Source organism: Lampris incognitus, chromosome 10 (assembly GCF_029633865.1).
Source record: "Lampris incognitus isolate fLamInc1 chromosome 10, fLamInc1.hap2, whole genome shotgun sequence".
NCBI classification, from domain to species: domain Eukaryota; kingdom Metazoa; phylum Chordata; class Actinopteri; order Lampriformes; family Lampridae; genus Lampris; species Lampris incognitus.
The window spans coordinates 11,616,432-11,638,506 of NC_079220.1; the positions used below are offsets into that span (position 1 = coordinate 11,616,432).

The 22,075-nt window shown below is 44.2% G+C and overlaps 2 protein-coding genes across 3 annotated transcripts; one reads left to right on the forward strand and one right to left on the reverse strand.

Annotated features, from left to right (window-relative positions):
- The first annotated feature begins 335 nt into the window (after nucleotides 1–335).
- cnn1b (calponin 1, basic, smooth muscle, b) lies at nucleotides 336–10,767 on the forward strand. Of its 2 annotated transcripts, none has more exons than XM_056287462.1 (7): nucleotides 336–710; nucleotides 6,172–6,293; nucleotides 6,528–6,594; nucleotides 7,723–7,860; nucleotides 8,687–8,803; nucleotides 9,213–9,359; nucleotides 10,249–10,767. In XM_056287462.1, the coding sequence occupies exons 1-7, from the start codon at nucleotides 651–653 to the stop codon at nucleotides 10,489–10,491; spliced, it is 894 nt and encodes a 297-aa protein (XP_056143437.1). In that variant the 5' UTR covers nucleotides 336–650; the 3' UTR covers nucleotides 10,492–10,767. The 2 variants fall into 2 exon arrangements, with proteins under 2 accessions (XP_056143437.1, XP_056143438.1); XM_056287463.1 differs by lacking the exon at nucleotides 336–710 and adding an exon at nucleotides 4,344–4,469.
- Nucleotides 10,768–12,382: 1,615 nt separating this feature from the next.
- Nucleotides 12,383–15,891, reverse strand: elof1 (elongation factor 1). Its single transcript, XM_056288148.1, has 4 exons — nucleotides 15,824–15,891; nucleotides 14,091–14,220; nucleotides 13,933–14,003; nucleotides 12,383–13,819 (listed from the first exon to the last, which is right to left on the reverse strand). The coding sequence occupies exons 2-4, from the start codon at nucleotides 14,204–14,206 to the stop codon at nucleotides 13,755–13,757; spliced, it is 252 nt and encodes an 83-aa protein (XP_056144123.1). The 5' UTR covers nucleotides 14,207–14,220; nucleotides 15,824–15,891; the 3' UTR covers nucleotides 12,383–13,754.
- Between the last annotated feature and the right edge of the window lie 6,184 nt (nucleotides 15,892–22,075).

Consider the following 22,075-nt stretch of genomic DNA (forward strand, 5'->3'; position numbering starts at 1 on the left):
ATGCGGTTTTTTCCCCCCTCCAGTCCCGGCGACCCACCTGGCCACCTGCTGCGACCCACTTATGGGTCGCGACCCGTAGTTTGAAAACCGTCGTCCTAGCATACCACCCTTGTGTGCCGTTTACACAAACGATCGTATGGTCTAAAAAGCGCTGATAAAAAAAAAAGTACACCAGCGAGTAAATCAATGAAAAATCATCCCTCCTTGTGTCAGGAGGTGGAAAAAGTGACACTGATTACATCTAATGCCCGGGCGGTGACGTCACCGCGGCGACGCGGATTGGGCCGCGGCCCCGACCAATCGCGCGCCGCCCGGAGAGAGCGCAGATGGGAAGAGTTTAAAAAAGATTCAGACAAGTGTCGGAAAAGTTGTCCGAAAGCCACAACGAAGTCGAACACCGTTGCAAAACAAACGCCTCGCCACCTGCTGCGGAACCCGTGGATTTGTCGAGGTCAGAGAAAGAGAGACGCGGGATTTTCTTTGGGGGGGTTTCGTTTTTTTCCTCCCTCCGTCTCCCTTCTTTTCTTTGCCAGGACAAAGCGACGTAATAACCTGCGCCCAGCTTCTTCGTCTTCTTCTTCTTCTTCTTCGTCTTCTTTTGTCCCCCCTCAAGTCCGTTTCGACTTCACTGTAAATAGGCAGAGACCGCAATGTCACAACACTTCAGGAGCGGCCCAGCCTTCGGCCTCTCTGCCGAGGTTAAGAGCAAGGTAGGTTCAATGTGTATTTTGCCTGTAAAAAGGGACAGACTTGGTAGAGGACTCGGTGTAAACAGATGAGCTGACAGACTGGTGGATTCTTTATTGTACTACTTGGAAGAGGATGCTGGTTGACTGGCATCTAAGGCATGGATGGAGATGAGCGGGTGATTACACCTACTCCTCGTAAAACGATACCTAGCGAGAATGGAGCGATCTAGTTGATCTCTCCGACTTTGTAATGTCGTGCTCTAGTCCCCGTGTCTGGTTGATTCACTACAGGCAGCATGGTATTTTTGCACCGCAAGTAACATTATTGTTTGAACTGGGACCACTCTCGATTGAAAAAGGGATAGAAATGATGCTCAGCAAAGCATAAAAGCGAACACAGTATTATTAGGTGGCGTTTGCCTATCTGTGATAACAGCAGCCAGAATGGCGTTGTGCACGAGCCCGTCTTCCCGCGAGCCAGTGCCCCCGCCTGTCATCGTCTGCTCTATTCAAGAAAATCCCTTTTCCGGGACGTGTTGTCATCACACATCAGCTGTGGTTAGGGAATTTGGGGAGGCTCGCCATTCCCTCGTGTTCGCTGGTACTGTCATAACAGAAAGGAATGTCCACTACACAATGTGATAGAATGACTTAAACCTGCTGACAGCCCGTTTTCAGGAGGAGAGGGTCAGCCGTTCACGCTCGGTGTCCGTCGAGACCTTCAGAACGTCACCACTCCTGATGGGGGATGTCATCTCCTGCCTAAATATTGCCACCTTGTCCTCTAAATGTACGCTCCCTTCATCGCCGCATCAGAAGTCATTTGGGTTGCATCCAGGAGATTCTGCATTCTAGCCAGAGTCGTTTGTCTCCATACCATTTCCATAAAGACCTCATTGGAGCTGTGATGAGTTAGGACAGTTATACACAAGATCAGACAGAAAAGGAGTAGGCGCAGTCAAGCAGGCTTGTGAAATGTTCATCCTAGCCGTATCTAATGGCATAGCAACATGGCCCTCAAAGTCAGATGTTTCTCTTGACTAGGAATGGCACATAGCCAGATAAACTGCGTTTTCATCACACGCCGCCCTGTGACAAACGACTCAAGGCTCCATTAATGATGACATGGATCTGAGGGCTTCACGGGGTCATGCTAGCGCCATACTGCTAGTTCCAATTACATTACATCAGAGAGGAGGGGAGATGTGGCAGTGGGACTGACAGGTAATCAGTTAATCTAACCTCCTTTTAAGGAGTGACTGGGCTCTGTCCTAGAACCTGACAGTGTCCTACTCTAAACAGTTTATATTTGAGTTGGGAATGACAAAACACTCCTGGGACGGGACTATGTCTGACACATGGCAGGCTGGGCCATGGCATTCAGAAGCTATGCAAGCTGTTCCCAGGATGGATACACAACTGATTGAACAGTGGATGAGATAATAAGAATTATGTCATGATAAAACATGGGTAAAATTCCCAACCTGCTAATCCGGTCATTGACATTACATTTTCCATCCATTGTTTACATACAACAACAACAACTTAGTTTTGTATAGTGCCTTTCAAGGAACCCAAGGACACTTTACACTAGATAAGGAAAAAAAATATTAAAACAAAGATCAAAAGCCTACAGACCATAGGCCTTAGTAAAAAGGTAGGTACATTGAGGACATATGTATATCGATTGTTAAAGGCCAAGGCGTTTTAGGTAATGACTTATTTATATATCACAACATGCTTTACAGATTACAAAAACAGTGCAGCTAATGAAGCATTGATGCAGGTACAGAAGAGTAAAAAAAACAGGGTGAAAAGAGAATTAAAAACAAATTAAAAACAATCAAGCTTCAGTAAAGATGATTACAGTGAGAATGATGAATAGGTACACTAGAAATAGGCCATTTTTAAACGAGTTTGTTGGTGGTGTTTAGAAGAGGATGCAGACAAAGCTTGCCTGAGTTCTTTATGAAGCCTTTTTTTTTAAAGCTTAGGAGCCCTAATGGCAAAACTTCGGTCGTGCATCCTGCCATTAAAATGACAGACAAGGCCTGGTCATATAAAATAAAGAAAGGTCTGTAATATACGCGCAGGCCAGACCTAGCTGTGCCCTAACAGTGATCAGTGAAATCTTAGCTGGCCCAACAAACACTCACAGGTACTGCACCTAATGCAGGAAACCTAGGATAAGGGAGAAATGGTCCTTTTTCTTAGTTTACATAGGGATACAAGCCACGGAGTTGCAGTCACACAACTGATGTTCTCATGAGACCAGTGAATAACTCATTATAATAAACTAGTCAACTTGAAGCAGGCATGATTTCTACATCTGGCAATAAGAGAATCATGTATGAGTTGATAGAAGTCTGTCTTTTTTAAATAGCTAAAATGCTGATTCAATATAATACAAAATCAAAAGTGACCGCTAGATTTCTTGCCCGCTGTTTGAACCATAGTTCTACTACACTTTCCCCCTGTAGTTCAGTCTCTGTAAGTTCCTGAACCAAATATAATAAAGTTAGGTCCATAGCCACTGATATTTAATAGCCGTTTGGACCTTTATAGCAAATAAACATCTTATAAGAGTATTTTGGTTGACATGCAGAAATGAATGCTTTGTGTCATCAGCATAATAATGAAGGAAGAGGTCATGCTCGTGAATAGCATGCCCCAAATAGATTTGAGAAAAACACAAGGCCTAAGATTGGGCCTTGTGGGATCCCCAGTCAGAACAGTTGCATGGCTAGAAAAAGGTTTTTATTGGAAACTGCAGAGCCCCTTTTGGTAACACAGGACTTCACTTGTGCCAGAAAACCCTTAATCCTAAAATTGTGAATAAATGTGCATCTGAGTCCAAAAAAATGAATTAGTGGCCTTGTGTAGTGCAGTTTCAATCATTAGGGACGTGACTGCTTTTAAAGGCCAGAAGTTTATTAATGAGGCTTCAAAATGGGTTTTGAGCATGTTTCTGCTACGTCCTCAATGATAAGTGCAGTATGAAGATTCAATAATCTTGTGTCTCTGTGATTGAGATAAAATTTCTTACCAGAATTGTTGACTGCCATTTTATAATCCATTAGTCAGTTAACGTAAACTGGTAGGGTGTTTTCCATGTCTGTATTTTGACATATATGGACAACTCTGATAAGGCTGTTTACACAATCGGTGACCATGTCATTTTTGGCCCATGTGGGGATTTAAAAACTGGCACTGAATGTTTGGGAAACAAAACCAGATTTGATTGCAATTCCTAATAGCTACAATAAAAAAGAGCGACAGGGCTGGATCTAACTGCAAGCCAAAATACCATTGCTTAAAGAGAGAGGGCCTTTAGTCTTGACTTGTCTTCATCAGACATGGTTCGCTTTAGCAGCCAGTGTGCTGTAAAAGGGCAGATTCCGGAAAACCCAGTGGGAGAGAAAGATGAGGAGAGCGAGAGAGACAAGGAGGGAGAGAGCGCGAGAGAGACAAGGAGGGAGAGAGAGAGAGGGAGTGAGGGAGAGACGGAGAGAGAGGAAGGGAGGGAGGGAGGGAGAGAGGGAGACGCAGAGAGAGGGAGGGAGGGAGAGAGATCGGATAGGGAGACAAATAGGAGTGAGAAAAACACGAGCAAGGCCATTTGGAGAGAGCGAGAGAACGAAGCCGTGCGGAGGGCGGAGTGAATTTTTGGAAGGCTGTTTCTCCCAAGTTTGGTGTGATGGACTGGAAGCTACGCCGACCCCACTGCTTTGAAATACCTGTTTGTATTGGCTGCTGATCCCGAAGGCACTCTTCCAAACTGTGAGGAGTTAGCTGCAGAACATTCAGAAATGGGGAGAGTGAAGGAGGAGGAGAAGAAGAAAAAAAAGGGGGGGTTGGGGTTGCTTGAAGCTGCTGTATGCCAGAATTCAAAGTATTAGGGTGATGTGTTTGTGCCAATAAGGAAATACATGAAGAGACGAAAGAAAAGAATGTCTCTCTCCATGCAGGAATGTCCCTAGGCAATTTTCATTTTTCTTCCTGTTGTTTTTTTTTTTATTTCTTATACCCCTCCTCTCAAAGTATTTTTATTACACTGTAAGGGTTACAAAGAAAGCACGGTGATGTGGTAGTCCTTATGAGGGAAGATCAGATGAAGCCGGGGTTATTGCAGTCATTGAAAAACAACATCTAAAATTAACCGTGGAAAGAAAACATCTTATTAAAATGAAATATTAAAACCTGATGGAGAAATGTCCTCCAAGCAGTGTGTGTGTGTGTGTGTGTGTGTGTGTGTGTGTGTGTGTGTGTGTGTGTGTGTGTGTGTGTGTGTGTGTGTGTGTGTGTGTGTGTGTGTGTGTGTAATTTAGAAATATTTTGCACTACAGATAACCTTTATTCTGTTTTTTTATTCCGTCTGTCATGGAAATCCCATTGTGGATAAGAACAACAATACATTAATTATGATCGGTAGTTGGGTAGACGATATGTCGAATGTTGTCGTGGCTGATGTGTTAACGCGTTGTGTCATGACAGTTTGGCGCTCACTGCAGCCCTGTTTGTGTCTCTAGTTCTAGGTGTCCTTTTTATCTGTTGTGTTACCTGGTGTATTTATTAGCTCCTGAGGACTGCTGGATGTGTTACGCTGGTCAATCTGACTCCCCCCTTATCTAAAGTTTTTTTTTCTTTCTGGAATTTTCTCCCTTTTTCTCCCCAATTGTATCATTACCCCACTCTTCCGAGCCGTCCCGGTTGCTGCTCCACCCCCTCTGCCGGTCCGGGGAGGGCTGCAGACTACCACATGCCTCCTCCGATACATGTGGAGTCGCCGGCCGCTTCTTTTCACCTGACAGTGAGGGGTTTCACCAGGGGGACGTAGCACGTGGGAGGATCACGTTATCCCCCCCCCGAACAGGCGCCCCGACTGACCAGAGGAGGCGCTAGTGCAGCGACCAGGACACATACCCACATCCGGCTTCCTACCCACAGACACAGTTAATTGTGTCTGTAGGGATGCCCGACCAAGCCGGAAGTAACACAGGGATTCGAACCGGCGATCCCCGTGTTGGTAGGCAACGGAATAGACCGTCACGCCACCCAGACGCCCTTCCGCTTATCTAAGGTTCACTGAAGAGTCAAGTATTATCAGAGAACAGTGATATTTTTCTCTTGGGCTGTACGGTTGCATTACAAAGCTTCCAGGAAAAAAAGATGACTTAAATTCAGGCTTTTTAACAAAAACAAGGCACAGAAGAGTTTATAGCCAGTTTCATGGCATACAGTCAGTGCAAAAATTAACACATAACCTCCAAAAAAACCTAAATTCAACTACAGAAATTTCTCCATTTGTGTTTCATCTGTTGGGGCCATTCTTTGGTTCTCCCTGAAAGTGGAATCAGTTCATCTGGACACAAAGTTCATCTTTTCCAGATGAACCGATTCAGCTTTCCGGGATTTCCTTACCTGGATTATTGAGTATGCAACAACACATTCTTTGCTTCACCTCTGACCTCTGCCCTCTCAGTTGGCGGGGAAGTACGACCCCCAGAAGGAAGAGGAGCTGAGGCTGTGGATCCACGACGTGGCCGGCAAGAAGGTTGGGGAGAACTTCATGGAGAGTCTGAAGGATGGGGTCCTGCTTTGCGAGTGAGTTGAGTGGTGGGGGGGGGGGGGCTTTTCATCCTTGGACACTGAGGTGCTGTGGTTGTATCAAAGGGACAGAGCAAATAAACAGTCCGCAACAACTGTCAATCATATCAATTTCCGCTCGGCTACAGACAGCTGTTTCAGAGAGGCTGAATCTGCAATGGTGGCATTTTTGAGAGTCTCACTAAGTCTGTTTCTTTGCTAGCCTAACCAGCATTACCTCTCTCTTTGCAGACTCATCAACATTCTTCGGCCAGGTTCTGTGAGAAAGATCAACAACTCCAGTCAAAACTGGCACCAGGTACGACAAGAGCGCTGAGAAACCCGTGACAGAGTTGATGTATCGCGAGAGTTTCGAGTTTCACTTTGCAAGCCCGATGGGAATCGGATGACTAATGAAAAGGATCTAAAAAAAAAAAAGTAGTGTGGGCGGCACGGTGGCGCAGTGGTTAGCGCTGTTGCCTCACAGCAAGAAGGTCCTGGGTTCAAACGCCAGCCCGTTCCAGCTCCTTTCTGTGCGGAGTTGGCATGTTCTCCCCGTGTCTGCGTGGGTTTCCTCCCGGTGCTGCGGTTTCCTGCCACCATCAATAAGACATGCATGTTAGGGTTAATACTCCTGTCTGTGCCTCTGTCTGAGGCATGGCAAGACGAGCTGGAGTTGGTCCCCGGGCGCTGCACGGCGGCCTGCTGCTTCCAGTGTGTGTGCTGGGATGGGTTAAATGCGGAGGATGAATTTCACCACGGGAATTAATAAAGTACATTTTATCTTATATTTAGTCCTCATTTCCCCATTTCTAGCAAAGGCAATTTTCTAAAGCATGAATAACCAGATTAGTCTCTCCTCTTGGCATCTGCAACACACGGGGCTTATTTACATTCCAGAGAGCAGCTGCCTTATCAAATGAGGCCCATCTCAGCATGTCTTTCAGCTCCCTTTGTATGGGACTGAAAAAGCAAACAGCACCTTTTTCAGGTTGTGTGTGTTTTTTTAAGCTCTTTCCAACGCTCCTTTCTGCAGAGTGAACTGTTTCAGTGAATGCGCGTACCATCTTTGTAAAGAGATGGAAAAAGTCAAGAAGCAGCCCCCACAAGTGCCCTCTTGATGTTGTTGATATAAAGCAATCACAATCACAATGTTGGATCGGAGAACAAGCACAGATAATGTGGTTTCTATTATCAAGCCGACGGACATGTAGGGCAGTCACATGGATAATAGATCGACCACATCTTTGACCCAGGCAACCGGCGGTGGGTGTCCAGTCCTAGCAAAGACACTCGATGAGCCGTTTAACGCTGTGCACCAGCCCCACATATGTGCCCTATAGGGGGCATTGAAGAGAAAACGTGTTGTCGTTAGTATATGTCTTGTGGTACAAATGGGTACCTCCGCTAACTATGTTTTTACCTTCCGCCTGCTTTTCTCCTTCAGCTGGAAAATATTGGAAACTTTGTCCGCGCCATCACAGAATACGGTCTGAAGCCACATGACATCTTTGAGGCCAATGATCTGTTTGAGAACGTTAACCACACTCAGGTTCAGACCACGCTCATTGCTCTGGCTGGAATGGTGAGCGCTGGAGTGCAAACTTCTCACTTTTTCAAATACTTGATTGTCATTTTAACCTACATCTGTAGCACAAATAAGGCCAGAGTTGAGCATCTACTCCAAATATAGAATGAGGGGCGCCTGGGTAGTGTAGCAGTCTATTCCATTGTCTACCAACACAGGGATCGCCGGTTCGAATCCCTGCGTTACCTCCAGCTTGGTCGGGCATCCCTACAGACACAATTGGCCGTGTATATGGGTGGGAAGCCAGATGCGGGTATGTGTCCTGGTTGCTGCACTAGCGCCTCCTCTGGTTGGTCAGGGCGCCTGTTCAGGGGGGAGGGGGAGCTGGGGGGAATTGCGTGATCCTCTCACATGCTACGACTCACTGTTAGGTGAAAAGAAGAGGCTGGCGACTCCACATGTATCGGAGGAGGCATGTGGTAGTCTGCAGCCCTCCCCGGATCGGCAGAGGGGGTGGAGCAGCGACCGGGATGGCTCAGAGAGCAGGGTGATTGGCCAGGTACAATTGGGGAGGGAAAAAAAAGGGGGGGGGGTTCCACAAAAGAAAAAAAAGATAGAATGAGATGCACCAACATATCTGATAAATATGACATAATTAAGTCTTTTTTTAATTTCTAGCTATTAATGTCATGACATATGTAATATACATATAACAGCAGACAGGCAGCAGGGCATGGATGAGCATAGGGGTTAATTATCATAATATGATAATGGTAATAGCGTAATGGGAAAAAACAAGGTGCAGGAACTTTCTCTTTATGCATATACACATGTATTGCTACCGCTTTTTCATTTTCGTCACTGCATATTTCTCTCTCTGCAGGCCAAGTCCAAAGGTGTCCACTCCAAATATGACATCGGGGTGAAATATGCTGAAAAGCAGCAGCGGCGATTTGCACCCGAGAAACTCAAGGAGGGGCGTAACATCATTGGCCTGCAGGTAAAAGCAGCAGAAATGCCGTACCTATAATGTGCATGGTCACGTGCAACATCCGTGATAAGAGGAAAACTGTGCCTGGGGATGGTTAGGTGGTCATCAGCCTTACAGCGCCTCCCCGGCTGGCCTTGAATGGATTCCCTCTTCCCGCTTTGTATTCTCCTTTGCTCAGCTTCTGTTGATATAAAGAAAAAGCTAGGTAGTCTCCAGACTGACAGACTAAAAGAAAGATGAGGTAAATAGGTGGATAGATTGACAACAAAGAGGACAGATTGACAAATAAGTGGACAGTTAGCGTTAATCAGCGGATGAATTAATAGCTGGTCTCACACATTTTGCCAGAAAACGGTTCTACACCGGAGACGGTGTGTTTTCCAGTCTTTCTGCTCACTGTGTTTTGCTGTGTCTCTAGATGGGCACCAACAAGCTTGCCAGCCAGAAGGGCATGACATCTTATGGTACACGACGTCACCTGTATGATGCCAAGATGGGCATGGACAACCCCCTGGACCAGTCCACCATCAGCCTGCAGATGGGCACCAACAAGGGAGCCAACCAGGTAAAGCCTTTATTCCATTTTACACTTCAACTATGACGTTCAGCCTGACTTACAATTTGTTTGAGTTCAGTAGATGTAATGAGTTCAGCAGGCAGTGTTATTCCTTATAGGTTGTGGAAAAAAAACACAATCAGATTGTGAATTGCTTGTAAGTATGCATTCGGGGCATGTGGTGTGCAGGCATGTTAAGGCAAAAATTAGATCCATTGCTTACTCTGTTATCCATCCATCCATCCATTATCCAAACCGCTTATCCTACTTAGAGTCGCGGGATGCTGGAGCCTATCCCAGCAGTCACTGGGCGGCAGGCGGGGAGACACCCTGGACAGGCCGCCAGGCCATCACAGGGCCAACACACTTACACTTAGGGACAATTTAGTATGGCCGATTCACCTGATCCTCATGTCTGTGGAATGATTTGGACTCTGTGATTATTTATTTCATTTTCTAAAAGTGGAGATTTTTGGTAATATTTGGATTTGGTTCTAGTTTTTAGAAGTCTTAAGATGGCCTAAGAAAAAAAGTCAGTGATTCTGAGCCTAGAAATTATAACACATGGATAACACGCACAAATAAGCAGGAGCTCCATCCAACCACCCGACTCGAGTACCCTATCCACACGCACACTCAAAAAAACCACACACACACATACACCCATTCGGAGTAAGGCTACTCATCCACAGGGCTTCTTGTTATAAGTCTCAGGTGACAAGGAGCAGTTGCACTCGGTTGTGCTCCATGACTATTATGTCAAAAACACAGAAAATATGCAGTTTTGAACTAAAACCATTACACAAAGTAACTGTAGACGTGTTGGAGCAGTATTTGACTGAATTAGGCCATTAAAACTAATCCACTAATCCATTTATCTCTCGCTCTCTCTCTCTAGTCCGGTATGACAGCCCCAGGAACTAGGAGGCACATCTTTGACAAGAAACTGGACCTGGAGAACTGTGACACCACCACTGTCTCTCTACAGATGGGCACCAACAAAGTGGCATCCCAGCAGGGCATGACAACCTACGGTCTGCCACGCCAGGTCTATGACAACAAGTACTGCACCAACCCCACTGATGCCTACTACGGTAACGGGGATGGGGCGGAGTTTGATGGGTACCAATACTCTGACTAGGAAAGACATGGACCGTCTCACCGTCTCATCCCCCCCCCCCCCACTTCCAACAACAACCACAGCTGTTAGCAAGACTACCCATACTGTTTTAAAATTTGGTTAACGTCACCATTATTACCACTATGGTATGCGTTGTCATCATCTTCATGACCCGTCTGTTGCAAACCACTTTTTTTCCCCTTTTTTTTTTTGCTCTTGACGGATTTACTGTTTTTCTTGACATTAGTTAAAGAGAAAGTGTTTGTTTACAGTGACCTTATGTAAAAGAAAATGCTCCCAACATATCCAAAGGCGGCCATTGTGGCATAACATAAGATTAAATATCCTCTCCTATTTATAGATTCCTATTCTACAACCTTCTAATGTGCACATCCAGGGTAGTTACAGATTTTCGGGCTGTCGATATCCCCACCTTTACACCCCCCCCCCACCCCACTCTCCCAATTCATGAACATTAATAATGAAGAATACAGTTCCTTAGTTGGAAACACGATAAAAGACTGACTTGGTGCTGTTGCCCTTGACCCACTGGGAACCAGAGCCCACAACCGTATCTGAGCTCACCAGGCTCCATTCCCGTTGGTGACTCAAAACCCCCCAGTCATCTGACTGGCTTATGGGGGTGATGATGCAGGACTAGCAGCTTTATGCGGACTTTGCCTTGTTTTATGTGCACATGCGCTGGCATATTGTCACGTTCACATGCCTGCAAATTCACAGAATTATAGGACTATCATAGAATGACTGTGTGAAGCATTTGCTTTTCTTTTTCTTTTTTTTTTACATTTATTGTGTAAAAGTAGTGGCCTTTCTGAAATGCAGGTGCAATGCTTTAATGAAGTCAAAACACCAAATGTAGGTGTTAAGGTGTCCAAAAAAAAAAATGTGTTAGCTAATGCTCTTTTAACCTTTTTGATTTTGTAGATTGACTATTACACACCAGCATCCCCATCCTGCTAATGAATCTAGTGGTTATGATTGTTTGGAGTCACGGATCTCATCTTTTTTTCTTTTTTTTTGGAAAGTTATCCTACCCACCCGATGCCTCTGTGAACCTAAGCTTTTATACGCTGTTGCTCCATTTGCACTTTACTTCGCATCACCTTGCGTGCAGCAGTTACTGGTTTAGAGTCACAATATGGAAAGAAAACACAGCTGCCTTCTGAAAACGCTGATGTGAAACGTGGCAAATATGCAGATGAGATTCTTGTATTGATGTTTTCTGAAACCTGATGCTGTCAACCCACCAAATGTTTTGAATGTAATGCTATTAAAAGAGCGTGCGAGCTGCAATGGTAATTATTTTCACTGTACCCGAGGTCAACCGTAACACTGCCCTGCCGTGTAAGCTCAGGGCCATCAGTGATCCATCATTACACCAAGTAGCCTGCGTTTACTCAGAGAACATTCCAGTTCATTTGATATCAGAAGGCTCAGCAGAAATGTTTCTGAACTATTTATGAAGTTTGACTAACAAAGGTATCACGTCCTCCGTTTGATTTGCTATTGTGTGATTGTGCCATCTAGTGTTGCAGGAACTTTAGTTATGAAAAGCACATTTACCATTAAATAACCAACATTAGCTGCCCATTTCAAGAGAAACCTTTTGCTCACTCAAAGAATATACCTTTAAGATCACTCAAATTTCAGTTATGCCCTTCTAATACTACTTTAAAAGTGCCAAGCTTTTAATATTCATAATGAGCATAGCATCGATCACCTTAATTTCCCCTTAGTGTTGTCTTTTTATCAATGTTCACGTTCTGAACATCTTTTTTTTTTCCAATGTGCCTTTAACTAAACAATTGTGCAATAAAGAAACACAGTAAAGGTATGGTCCTGTTTTAATTTTAGCACCACTGCCCCCCCACCCCCTCCAACAAATGGGACAATAAGAGGTGAAGTACGGGTTTTAATTTCAAGAGTAGTTTCACATACAAATTACATGACTGCGATAAAAAAATGAGGAAAATATCTAAAGGGATACTTCAAAACAATAAAAATATCTACATCTGCTGGACCAAAAAGGAAGATGAGTGTCAGCAGTGAAACTTGGGGGGAAATGTCAACAAATTGATAAAACTTACATTATCACTAGGGATGAAAACTATAAAAAAGTGGGAAAAAAAAGGATGTTCAAATATGTACCAATGGAATGTACTGCGATGACCTACGCCCAAGGCTCAGCGTTTTCAGTTTTTATTTTTCAAAAAAAGAAAAAAAAAATCCGGGAAGTTATCGGTGTTTATTTTTACGGTATTTTTCAGTGAAAATAATCAGTGGGAACATAAAATCTGGGTGAAAATCAGTTTAATCTGATCTGCTCCTATTAAAAAAATCCGGGTATTGTTCGTTGAAAATCGGTAAAAACCGAAAACACAGCCTTGCCTACGCCATACAACCCTCCAACAACCTAGAAAAATCATGGCATTTTCTCCATGCAGCCATCTATCCTTCAGTTGGCCATCCCCAAAGAAGCTTTTATACAACCAGTAGTGTGTCAAATTACAAATCTGAAGGATGCTCAAACTTGCGAACATGATAGTATCCCACACAGCAGATATGAACTTCTCACTAAATTCACAGTTCCGAAATGGAAATCCTTCGGCCCTGTGATGCAGTGGCACCAGCAGCCGTAATCCTGTATGCACTGTGCATACAGGGGTCTGTACGCACTGTGTGCCTTTAGCCAGTGACGTTAACACCAATCATCAGCCTTCAAATGTATTTGCGTCAAATGGCGTGAGCGACAGAAAAAAAAAAAAAACGAACAAAATCACAAAAAATGTACGCACAGTGCATACAGGATTACGGCTGCCGGCACCACTGCTGTGATGGCCTGTCGGCCTGTCCAGGGTATCTCCCCACCTGCCACCCAATGACTGCTGGGATAGGCTCCAGCGTCCCCGCAACCCTGAGAGCAGGATATGCAGTTTGGATAATGGCTGTATGGATATGGAAATCCTTGTGTGAAGAACTGTGAAGTAGGTGAACCGACGTCCTGCAGAAACAAATGACAAAACATTGGCCCTTCCAGTAAAACATGTTATACCCAACCAACTACAATATAGCAAAATAAAGAAATATGTCAAAGGACAATAAAAAGTCTAATTTTGAGATTAATTAAAGGGGTCTGCTGTTTTCTAGAGGTTTTACTAGAGGTTGTGCTATCTGGACACACTCCAGGTGAAGTGGGCAACAGTGGGGTGGAATGTAGGTGAGTGTGAGGTTGGACGGGAAGTGAGCCACAGAAAAAAACCCAGCTACTGATTAGCTGCTTCGCAGGCATCAATCCAATCACTGTAAACGTCCACTGGTTCTGACAGGTCTGGAGAGAAAAGGTTAAAGATCTTTTAAATGAAGATGGAGTATACTGAATTAAGATAAAATCAAATATGTAGATAAGTGTCTTTTTTGTTGTTTTGTTGTAAAAATGGATACAGGTTATAGGGGTCTGGAACTCTTCCAAACAAACAGTACATGATATAATTCCCGTGTTACGCGTTCGCTCCCTGAAACAGAAAAAAATATATACTTATTACATCGTAATTACATCAGTAATACTGCTTAACATCTATAGTGCGTTTGGCTGAACTTACATTTTGACATCACAGGACTTCTCGTGGTTACAGAACGGGCATGTGAACTGGGTCTCCAGGTTACCCGTCATTTTCTTCTTGGGTGGTGGCTTTCTCTTGGACTTTCTGCGTCCCATTTCTGATTACGTCACTGGAAGAGGGAGGGGGGGGAATACAGAATTTTAGATTATTTATGGACATTATTGGTTAAAGCTATAAATATTTTCAGTATTTTTTTTTCTTTTTACTACAGACAATTTGATCATAATCAGTTTGGGGTCGTGAACTGTACGTTCTACACAGCGGCAACAAGTTGAGAATCACGTGTAATCGCGTTGATGCGTGACGGTCAAGTGTGTGAACCACATCAAAACTAAATAATTTGGGGACCCCACGTGTTTTGATACTGAATTGCGTCTTAAGGTCGGGCCAACAACACGAATTCAACAATCGTGTAAGGCAGTGGTTCTCAACCTTTTTGGGGTCCTGGACCCCCTGCGTATTTTTGATCTACCATGAGGACCCCTCCACCTGATCTTGGGGGAGGGGGGTTGCAATTTGATAGAAACAGTAGAAACTGCATTTTAAATTGCATTATAGCATTTATTCACTCTTTGGGGCAAAAATAAGAGCTTTCAGTTGTAACTTAGATATAGTTAACAAAACAGAATTCTTATGTAGTAACTTTCAGATATATGTAACAAAACAGAATATGTATTCAGTAACTTTCAGATATATGTAACAAAACAGAATATGTATTGAGTAACTTTCAGATATATGTAACAAAACAGAATATGTATTCAGTAACTTTCAGATATATGTAACAACAGAATTTTTATGCAGTAACTTTTAACAATGCAAACGGGAGCGAGATCTCTTATTAAAATACAATAAATTACACTTGCGAAACAGATGTAATTAGAGAAAAAAGTCCTGTTACCCTTTATAGTTTAGGTAGATAAAGGTCTCAGTCACATTTGAGTAAAATAATCCTATTTCTATAAATGTCATAGGATCTTTTTTTAAAGATATTTTATTTTCACGGACCCCTTGCAATTACACCACGGACCACTAGGGGTCCGCGGACCCCCGGTTGAGAAACACAGGTGTAAGGCATCATTTCATTCAGTGTATATGATCGCCTAACCGACAGGTGATCTACAGAGGCAGGTGAGGTTGGTTAGACCGTAAACGTTGGTTAAAACAACGTTTATTTTTCATAGAAAGAAACCAAATGCTTGGTAAGACGCTGAACTGACGTTGCATGGGACAACACGGTAAACATGCAAGGCAAGGCAGTTTTAGTTGCCCAATATCACAAATGACAGACGTGCCACGAGGGGCTGCGACGCAACGTCCTGTCCCTAGACCATCGCCTCGGACAAGGAACAATTCAGCCGCGTAGCAGCAAAAACTGAAAAAAACATTTCGTTTTTTTAAAGTTCCTATCTTTGTTAGCACATTTGTTACCTGCACTTTAAAGCGTCGCTGTGTTTCGCAGCTGGTTTATCGCCAGGCTAGCGTTACCGCCGGAAAACAAGTTAAACGTTAGCTAGCGTTAAGTGATGACGGGCTAGCTCCAAAACAACAGACATCTTAACGTTAGCTTGTCAAGACTGTTAGGAGATCGTATGAATTTGGTGGAGACGCCAACGTGACGAAAAGGCTAAGCTGTGTTGTACGTCATTTCTATCCGGACTGGCCGTACGTGTTATTTTATTTTTTTTAATTGTCTACTGATTAAAATGTCTCACCAAAAGGATGAGTTGGTTCCAGTTGTTCAGTACGGGCTCAGGCACCGTTTTTTTCCCCCTACCAGCGCTCCAGGAAGACCCGCCCCTATTCAGCCTCTAAATGGCTAACTCTAGCCCCACCCACCCTAATTTTAACCAACCTAAAGCAACGAAGGCAAGCGTACTAGCCAATCAGAGAAAGAGTTCCCGGAACGCGGGTGTGTGTGTGTGTGGGAATAAGGTGTTCTGGACGTAGCCTGATGAGTCGGGGGATTGTTCGGTTATAGTTAGTTAAAAAAGTTACCCCTCTCATTCCCTAACAAACCATAGGGTTTTATAAACCCCGCCTCTGGGAGACTCCCGGCTTTATAAACAAACGCCTTCTAGATTTAGGTGTCGTTAGTAAACTCTTAGAAAATCGATGGTTAACCTGCTAAACCAAAAGATGGAAAGACATGTTTCCACATATTCTCTGTCACATAGTGAATGATTTAAGAGAATATATGATTTTTAAAATGTCTCGGAGTCGTTTTGTTGTCGTGACTAGCCTGCTTATGTCGCCACTTATACTGGATTGTTTATGGCCTACCAGTGTGAATAAACGTCACTGAGAGTGTAACGTTATCCGAGACATAGTGACTGACTTGAAAACCCAATAAATAAAATTTGGAAGAAGAAGAAGAAATTGTGAATCCTGATCTCCTCTCCAGGTTTCAGTTTAAAAAAAAACACCTTTCTATAAACGGTTTCAGAGATGGTCAGTCGTTTCGGACGTCACAAAGGTAAATTCTGTATGTTACTCAAACATACGTTTGTACCTTGATAACGTAACGCAATGGACCAACAATAAAGGTTGCTCCATCATACGACAATGTTTAAAGTGAGAAAGACAGATTCTATTTGATGCCTGACATTCCGTGTCTCCATAACGGGTTTTTGCTGGGGATGCCTCAGTTAAGAGGAGTTGCTCCTGGTCCTGATGCACATTAGTCAAAAAGCCAACATGGACATCAACAGAGCTGATGTCTTTGAAATGGAGTGATTTGAAAAACAAAGTGATTTGCCCGCGTCACTATACATCTTTATGGGTATTCTCCTGTTTTTTGTCATTGTTTTCGCCAATGTGAAGCACTTTGGGTGTATAGAAAAGTGCTATATAAATGTAACGATTATTAATGATTATTATTTTATTTTCACACTTCACATTGGCAAGAATCGTTCTGATGTGGCTTAATTTAACAGAAGCAAGCAGAATACAACAGCAGTAAATGAATTTCTCACATTTGGCGTCTTTCAGCTGTTAACTAACACCTTTATGATATCTCTGGGAGACAATAAGATCAGGTAAATTTACATTAAGGCGGACATGATAATTCGCAGAGCTTTCAGTAAGATACGAGTCATTGCAGTGAACAGAACCAAACTGCACCAGTCTGTAAAACAAGGCAGACACTATATATTGTCACTGCAGGGGCTCAAGGCCACCCACAGTGGGATGTCTGCCTCCGCAGGAGACCCAGTGTTCATTGCCAACAGGCATTCCTTCATTATAAAACAGACTTATGAGCCACGTCTGTAGCAGAGGCTAAATTGTTCCTGATCAGAGCATTACCAAAGGTAAGGCAATGGAGCTATATCTACTCTGATCCACTACCTAAATCCCACAGACCTTCCCTCAGCTCTGGTCTGTTAACAAAACAAGGATGGATGATAAAGAGGTCATCTTATCAAACACCGCAAGAACCACTGGGTATCTTCACGGTTCCTAGTAGATTGCACCAATTCTTTGACCTCAGAAAATGCTCTTGCAAACAAGACGGCAAAGGAGGACAGTGTTGATGGTGTATTCGAATCTTTATCCTACGAGCGATCTGATCCAATATAAACACAGTTAGTGACCCAGCACTGTTATACAAATCTAAAGCCAGATTTCAGATGCATATGCCCATTTTGTGGTGACGCATGCTGAGAGGCTATCCTCCCTCATCTTTTATGGTCTTATCTCCATCATCTTCCTTTGATGGGCATGGTCGACAGGCAGCAATGAACACAGAGGCTGCCTGCTGCTGCAGAAGTACACTGGGGGGTGGGGGGGTGGGGGAAAGATTGCTGAAATGTCTGAATCTCTGCCATCAGCTGAGGACATGACCCTGGAGAACAAAAAACTCTGCTTGGATCCTGCAGTGACATTGAACAGAAAATAAAGATCTGACCATGACGCACTAAGAAGAGACAGAACCTTAGAACGAGATGTACAATGTGATAATAAAACTGACTCAAATATTGATACTCTTATCCTGACAGGTAGAGACAGCTAAGACAGCATTTGTTCGCAGATGAGCTACAAAAGACAACAATTTTTCAATTGTTTCTGAGGTGTAATACTGTATATGAAATATGGTTCTCATATGAATTATTGAATTATTCCATCCATCCATTGTCCGAACCGCTTATCCTACACAGGGTCGCTGGAGCCTATCCCAGCAGTCATTGGGTGGCAGGCGAGGAGACACCGTGGACAGGCCTCCAGGCCATCACAGGGCCCACACACACACACACACACACACACACGGACAATTTAGTATGGCCGATTCACCTGACCTACATGTCTTTGGACTGTGAGAGGAAACCGGACCCAGGACCTTCTTGCTGTGAAGCGACCGTGCCAACCACTGCGCCACTGTGCCGCCAAAACTACAATCCACACTTGTGATACACACTCAAGTGAAAACTATTTGAGGCGCAAGAAATTAATTATTGAATTAGTGTTGTTTAAAGTAAGGATGCTGAAGCTGCTCGTTTTTTGTTTTGTTTTTCTTCTTTTGGATTTTTCTCCCCAATTGTATCCGGCCAATTACCCCACTCTTCTGAACCGTCCCAGCCACTGCTCCACCCCCTCTGCTGATCCGGGTAGGGCTGCAGACTACCACATGCCTCCTCCGATACATGTGGAGTCGCCAGCCGCTTCTTTTCACCTGACAGTGAGGAGTTTCACCAGGGGGACGTAGCGCGTGGGAGGATCACGCTATCCCCCCCCGCCAAAAAAAAAAAAAACAGGCGCCCCGGCCGACCAGAGGAGGCGCTAGAGCAGCGACCAAGACACATACCCACATCCGGCTTCCCACCTGCAGACACGGCCAATTGTGTCTGTAGAGGCGCCCGACCAAGCCGGAGGTAACACGAGGATTCGACCCGTCGATCCACGTGTTGGCAGGCAACGGAATACGCTACCCAGACGCCCCCGCAGCGCCTCATTTTTGTTCAACGTACTAACGCCTACTGTGATGCTGGTAATTGCATTGGTGTTTGAACTCTCCAAATAACAGAGATCCATTAGAGTTGCCAATGCTGTTGTGTGAACACATTCCCCACCACTGTAAAAGCGTTCAACTTGGGTTTCAGCAATTGTTGTTTCAGTCATTTGATAGTCGTCTAAAAGCTTGGTCTGCCACATCAGCTCATTAGCCACAACAACTTAGTTGCTATGGTGAAAACATAAAATGCTATGTGTAAGGGATTGAGAAACTGCCTTCATTAAAAGTTTAGAAACCCCCCCCCCTATTTTTTAGATTAAATACAATGTGGGTTTACACCACCAAGACAGTAGGTGGCGCTGCTGCGCTTCTAGGGATCAGTACGAAAGAGAGCAAAGCTTCCTTAAACCAGACCGGAAATAAACAGGCGCGAGCTTGAGTGACAACGTATTTTCATCGTGCCTCTCTTTTTGATTCACAGGTACTGCAGAAAGATATTATAAACTCCCCAATTTAGGCTTAGACAAAAGATATAGTCAAGCCAGTAGTCCGTAGTGTTTTAGTGCAAATGTGATAAGAATGTTGTGTTTTGGGTTGATATTTGTCTCAACTTGCTGAGGGTAACAGACGCCATGCTAGCTAGTAGTCTAGGTTAGCCCATAAAGTGGTTTCCTGTCATAGTAGATTGCAAACATCTCATCGTAATGTTTTGGTGATACATGGAGATGTGGGTTTATATTGCAAGAAAAGTGTTAATGTTACTATTTTACGAGGAGATATTCTGTGGTAACTTGTTCAGATAATTGGTCAGTTGTCGCCATTTCATGCCTGTTGCTGGTACTGCGTCTTAGGAAGTGTGCGCATGCGTGAGACCACACATAGTGTATTAAAGCCTGTGTATGGGATAAAAGTTGTGCAGGTGGATATAGGTAAATGGTTGAGATGCTGTAAAAGGCTGATTGTTTCTGTTATTGTGAAATTGCTATTTTGACAGTAGCCTATACTGATGTTTGAGTGATGAGAAAGACCAAATTGATTTTACAAATTGTTACACTTTTTATTTTGTATTTATTTTACTTTTGATGAATATGGTACAATGTGGAGAATTTATTTAACTGTTGAGACCGGAAATAAACTGGCACGAGCTTGAGTGACAACGTATTTTCATCGTGCCTCTCTTTTTGATTCACAGATCCAGTGCTATTTAGCCTGTGTTTCATTTGCTCCCGCTCCGGATATCCCCTAGGTCTGGGGTAGTAACTGTGACGACGAGATCCTGTGCCCAAAGCTTCAGGGAAGACTGCTACAACACACATCATCCAGACAGCCATAGCCACAGGTGTGAAGTCATGATGTCAACTGTAACCCCCCAGCAGATGCTGATATTCCAGATCCAGAAGAAACTCTCAGATTTGAGAACCAGTCAGCTACAGGCCGTTGCAAGTGTGATTGATGATGGCAAAGGGACTTGTGATGTTAAAGGCCTATGTGAACCAGAACTCTATGACTTGATTGTTAATTATGTCAGAAGTGAGAAGCTGGAAGCTATGGAAGATGAAGGTATGACTAACCTCCTCCTCCTTGATGGCATGATCAATGGGGCAATACTAGCCCAAGACACCAGAGTGGCTAAAGCTAGCCAGGCCACACCCCTTCTGATGGAAATTGAACCATACACAGACCCATCCTTGACGGACAGAGACATTCACACACACCCATCCTCCATGGACAGAGACATCCACACCCATTCAACCTCCATGGACAGAGACATTTTCACGCACCCAACCACCATGGACGGAGACATTCCCACCAATCCCTTCACACCAGCCAGAGGTCCCGCCATGCCAATGCCAGCCAAGTCCAGCCTCAACGGTGCCGGGAGTGCTCCCCTGGGTCGTGTGAACTCATCCTCCACTATCACGGATCAGGTGGTAAGGTTGGCTGATGTGGCTACCCTGTTTCCACGCAGAGAGTTTAAGGTGCATGGTGGTCAGATCTCTGATGCAGGTTCTGACATCTCATATAGCAGTCTGGGTAAACAGATTGATGAGGGGTTGCGAGGAGGGTTTAGTGAGACAGAGGTCATAAGAACCATACTTAAGATAAATAAACCTGGTGTATTCAGGGAGATGTTAACCAACAAAGATGACCTCACAGTGGATGGTTTGAAGCAGTTTCTCCGCTCCCATATAAGAGATAAAAATGTTACAGAGCTGTTCCAAGAGTTAAGTAATGCCAGACAGCAAGACAAAGAGAGCCCACAACAGTTTTTGTACAGAGTTCTGGAGTTAAAGCAGCGAGTTCGTTTTGAGTCACAACAGCCTGGTGCATGTTTCAGCTATGATGAAAAGCTTGTGCAGGGCACTTTCCTTCACACACTCTACCAGGGGTTAAATGAGAGAAATAGCCATGTCAGATGTGACCTAAAGCCCTTCGTTTCAGACATGCAGGTCAGTGAGGACTTTCTCTTAGAGCAGGTCACCAAATCCACCAGTGAAGAAGAAAGGAGGGTAAAACGCCTAGGTACAACAGCCAAAACCAGACCAGTGACTGTTAGTGCGGCTCAACATGACAGTAATGACCAGACTAAACAGACTAAAGTCGACTCTGATTCACAAGCTAACCATGCTGCTATTCAGGAGCTGACGGCACAAGTGTCCGCTTTAACCAAGCACATGGCCCAGATGGCGAAACCCACTGAAAATGTTACTTCCGGAGGCCCAGGGAAAGTGATGGAAAGTGATGTATGGTCTCTTGTTCAATCAATGGCGTCCCTCTCCAAATGCTGTTGGACTCTGAGGCTCAAGTGACCGTGTTGGGGAGAGAATGGCTCAAGAAAACATTGCCTAGTGTCAAAATCCAGCTGCTTGCATCCTTATTTACCAACCAACCCCTTGAAATATCAGCGGTGAATGGTACAGAGGTTCCCCTGGATGGTTGGGCAGAAATCGAACATTCAGATCTGTAGTGTGAATCATGGACGTGTGACTATCCGAGTACCAATAGTGATCAGTCAGGA